We start from the raw sequence: 4,468 nt of genomic DNA on the forward strand, positions 1-4,468 counted from the left end.
ATCCCCTCAATGGTAGTGTGGCGGTGGGGCATAAGATCGCTCTCGAAAGTGCTCGAGACAGATCGGCGCTTTGCAGTGCGCTGCTCCGCCCGATGAGTGTGTAAAGACGATCATTTGATCTCATAAAAGACACGGAGCTCCGCCTCGCACGGAAATGGCATGAGGTGAAGCTCACAGCGACCGCGCTCAACAGCCTCTCTCACCGGCAGATTTCGCCCGCGCGGCAGACCGCACTTTCATCGCGCGTTCTCGCCGGACGGACGTTCGCCGGCAGGCCGCGAGGGCATCTGCCGGCGCTCGTCTGCCAAAGTGGCGCCAGAGTGGAGAACTGGAGGCTGCATATTCAAACGGCCGAGGCGGTCTACCGTCCGGCGGCGGCGGTCTACCGTTCGGCGGCTGAAAAAGGAGTCTACCGCGGTCTACCAAATTGGGGCGGTACTGCCATTCGGTTCCACACCCTGACGCCGGACGGTTTTTCGCCGGTCGGACGAGTTTTCGTCCGACCGACAGCGCCCGCCATGCGTTTTTGGTCCTGCCATTCGCGTCCGGCCCGGACGAACCTCCCGTCCGAGTCGGACCGTCCGGTCGGACGGCGGGCCCAGCCCGGCGAGTCTTTTCGCGCGCATTCTTCCCGCCCACGCGCACTGGGCAACTGTCTGGAGCCTCATCAGTACCATGGTGCGCACCCCCCACGCGCAACCCGCACGTGCAGCTGCTTGCCCAGCGCGCCGCAGCGCGTTGGCATTGTCCAGCACGTTCCTCTTGATGCCTCCGCAGGTTCAAACCAGAAGCGCGACGGACAGCCTCCAAAGCCAGCTGGCGCGCGTCATCGAGTTGGTAGCGCACTTTGCGGCGGAAGAAGGCAAGTGCGACCCGCTGGGGCCGTTTCGGCTGTCGAACCAAGTCGGAGGTTTCGGCTGGTACGACGAGCCGCGTGGCGTCGGCGATGCCCCGCTTCCACACAGTGCGCCCTCTCGGCCGATCACCCTCGCGATCCCGGGCGCCTCTCACCATAGCCAGGCTCCGCACTTCCCGCGGCTGCACTGGCCTGAGGACGCCGGTGCTGGCCGCGAACGACAGACCGATCGCCCTGAGTTCCGCCAGGACCGCCCTCTCGCCCGCCGCCGCGGCCACTTGATTCCTCTCGGCCTCCCGGATCGCCTTCTCCCGTTGTTTTGCCCTGTCTGCTGCCGGCACGAACCTCACCGGGGGCTGCCTCGTTCCCGTTGTGGCAAGCAAGATCCGCGTCGGGGAAGGCCGACCCCCAGGTGCAGCCCCGGCTCGGGATGCGCTCGCCTGTTGCGACGGCTGCCCCTCCCTCGCCGCCAACCCGTCTCCTTGCCTCCTCTTCTCACGGACCACAGGGGCTGCACAACAAAAGCACACAAACACCCCCTGTCCATGCATGGCGTTTTAGGTATATTGTTGGCAAATCAAGACACAGAGCTCGCACAGAATCACAGCGGGAGGAAAGCGGCGAGTCGCAATTCCTGGGGTCCTTGTGGCGGGCCACCCTGTCCAGAGAGGCATGGATGCCAATCTGGGGTCTCTCGACCGAGTCTGGCACAGGCGCGTCCTCATCCCCTCCTCCGCTTCCCCTTCCACCCGCTCAGAAATCCGTTCTAGGATGGCGCTAACCACCTCTTCAGCCACTTTCGTAGCCGCAAGTCCGTCTTCCGGCTTCACGTGGAACAGTGTGCGAAATTTACTGTACTAGCAGGGGAGTTTTCTCTTGGCTATTAATCAGCGCGCGCGCTCGACCACGTTCGGTACCTCGACCCCTCCTCATGGACGCCCTCTGGTCTGCCACGGAACACTTTCTCAACTCAGTCGCCATCCTCACGCTCGGCCTCACCCTCGACTTTGTCGCGGCACCGCCGCTCGGCCACCCGGTGCCAATCTGCAGCCTTGCCACCGCCGACGGCTTCACAGCGCTCGCGGCGGCGTACGTCGTGCTTTCCGTGAGCCACCGCGCCGCGATCACGCCGTGGGGCAGCGGCGCTGTGCCGATGACCGCCCAGACCTTGGCGCTCTGTGTCATTGGGCTGCTGTGTGCGCCGCGTGTCGCACTCGGCGCCGTGGCAATCTACGTGTCGGTCGGCGTGGCTGCGGCGTGGCTCCCATCCACCTCTGGGCGCCGACGGCTCGAGGGCTACGGCCCGAGAATAACGGGCGCCGCCGCCGGCTTTGTCGTCGGCTTCCTGCCCGCCACCGCCCTCGTCGCAAAGTCCTCGGCCGGGAGAGCGAGGCCGCTGCCCTTCCAGCTTGGCCTTGCCGCCTCCGCCGCGGCGCACTGCGTCATCCTCGCGTGCGGCGCGGCGGGGCTGGCCGCGCGCAAGCGGCTCGGTGCGCGCGCCGTCCTCGACGCGGCGGTGAGGCCGTACCTGCCCGGGCTGCTGGTCAAGTCGGCGCTAGCGGCCGGGCTGGCGGCGGGCGCGGCGCCGGGGCGGGCGTGGGAGGCGATGTGTGGGGGGGAGGAGGCGTGAGAGTCTGGGGTGTGTGTTTATGTAGGTATCGTGTGTGGTGTGCGTTGTGCTCGCTCTCTGTATGCGTGTGGTTCAGATTTTTATTTGTCGGAATTGTGAGCCGACTCTGCTCGCTCGACTAGGTCCAGCCCTCTGCCCCTGGGTGGCACCCGGGTTGGGGGTTGTGACATTTGGCGATTCCGCGGCTTACTGGGCCCCTGAGCCGCTCCCCGTGTGGACTTGTGGCCCAGGCATGGTACTGATAGTAAACGGTTCAGAACCGGCCAAACACAGGCTACAGCCCCACACACGCGCCCGCCTTGCTCCTGGAGAGCAACAGAGCACATGCGCGAGTGACTGACGCGCCGCTACACAAGCCGCGAGAGTGGCATCAGAGGCAGGACAAGGAGATTACTTAGGCCCTTAGGCCCTTACTACACGGAAAAGTAGCTCTATAGCTGAGACGGCCGGAACGAATGTGTAAGCTGTAACGCCACAAGGCCACTACGGAATGCGCATGCGTTGACGATATGTGAGAGTGCGATCGTGAAGAGCGGGTCCAGCCGTACGTGCGAGCGCCGGCTAAAGCGCTCAAGGGAGAGAGTGTGGACCAAGGTCGTACTGCTGTGCCCTTAGCTGTGCCCGCCGCGTTGATTGGACGGCAAGGCACAGGCGGCTGGGCGAGGCGGCCGTGTGTGTGCTGGAGAGTTGGAGGGAGGGGGAGCTGTGGTTCTGGAAGAGAGAGGAGGAGAGAGGCTGGAGAGCTGGGGGGGGGGGGGGGGAGAGCTTGGAGAGAGCTTGGAGAGAGAGAGAGCGAGAGAGGGAGAGAGCTGGGAGAGAGCTGGGAGAGAGCTGAGAGGAGGAGAACGGGGGCGACGGGCGAGGCGGCCTCGAGAGCCAGCGGCGCCTCAGAAGCCTCGGAAGCCTCAGAAGCCGCGGAAGTAGCGCGTCGACGACCTACCGCAAAGAGAAATCGCGATGAGCACACGACGCGGCTGCCCATCGCCGAGGCTGCGAGTCGATGGCCAGCGCTGGTTCGACGGCCCGACCGTCCGCTCAACCTGTTCACGGCTGCAGGTGTGAGGAGACGCTGTTCGCGGCGGGGGAGGAGGGGGAGGTGGCCCGCGCGGGGCACCATGCTAGCGAATCGGCGTGCGTATGTGGTTGGTTCGACAGCCGACATGCCGCCTGCAGGAAGGTTCCGAGGAGGTGCAGGGAAGGGGCCGGGAAGGGGGAGGGCTCTAGCGGACACATGCCGCCTGCGAAGCAGCAGCGGCAGCAGAGGAGCAGCTTTGCGCACCGCTCGAGCCGCTTGCCCCAGTCCCAGGACTGGAGGAGGTCGATGATGGCGAAGTAGTAGACCGCGCCCGGGTCGGCGGTCGGGTCGGCGGAGAAGGCGAGCGGGCCTGGGGGGGAAGAGTCCGGGAGAGTTCCGAGAAGGTTCCGGGGGGGTTCCGAGAAGGTTCGGAGAAGGCGAGCGGGCCTGGGGGGAGGAGAATCCGAGAAGGTTCCGAGAAGGTTCCGAGAAAGTTCCGGGGAGGTAACGAGAAAGCGACGGAGAGCGAGCCTCGCAGCCGCTTCTCGCTGACGGAGCCTAATAAATTAATTAATATAATTGGCATGTTAATTAACTAGACCAGCCTCTTCTCGCTGACGGAGCCGGCTCGCGAGCGCGCGGGGGCGCCGACCTGCTGCGGCGGCGGCAGCCGCAAGGCGGAGGAGGCGGAGGCGAAGGGCGAGCCTGATTCGAAAAAGACAACTCCGTCTACCCCAAGAAGGAGGAGCACGCGGCGGAGGAGGCGGGGCGAGCCGGCGCGGGCGGGGCTGTCTGCGGCGAAGTGCGTCGGCTCGAGGTCGTGCGCCTGTCCAGAGCGGGGGCGGGTGGGGAGAGGGGGGGGAGGGGGCGGGGGCGGGTGGCGGTGGTGCGGCGCCGGCTCTGTCGACGTCTCGTCTCCGTGTGGCAGGAAGGAGGGGGAGAGGGCTGGTGCGTCTGCCCTGGCCTC

General features: G+C 65.8%; 2 protein-coding genes across 2 annotated transcripts in view; one reads left to right on the forward strand and one right to left on the reverse strand.

The window, feature by feature from the left end:
* Positions 1-1,787: 1,787 nt before the first annotated feature.
* On the forward strand, positions 1,788-2,915 carry EMIHUDRAFT_239455 (hypothetical protein; the record flags this gene model as incomplete). The annotated part of the gene is made up of 2 exons (XM_005775927.1): positions 1,788-2,404; positions 2,885-2,915. 2 exons carry the CDS (start codon positions 1,788-1,790, stop codon positions 2,913-2,915), a joined length of 648 nt encoding a protein of 215 aa, XP_005775984.1.
* Positions 2,916-3,391: 476 nt separating this feature from the next.
* The window catches only part of EMIHUDRAFT_239456 (hypothetical protein), a gene marked incomplete at both ends in the record, with an annotated part of 3,415 nt that continues 2,338 nt past the window's right edge, over positions 3,392-4,468 (reverse strand). Inside the window, 2 exons of the mRNA XM_005775928.1 lie at positions 3,392-3,422; positions 3,766-3,871. Of these exons, the coding sequence (XP_005775985.1) occupies positions 3,392-3,422; positions 3,766-3,871 (137 nt within the window). The remainder of the gene's footprint in view (positions 3,423-3,765; positions 3,872-4,468) is intronic.

Source organism: Emiliania huxleyi (assembly GCF_000372725.1).
Source record: "Emiliania huxleyi CCMP1516 unplaced genomic scaffold EMIHUscaffold_289, whole genome shotgun sequence".
NCBI classification, from domain to species: Eukaryota; Haptophyta; order Isochrysidales; family Noelaerhabdaceae; genus Emiliania; species Emiliania huxleyi.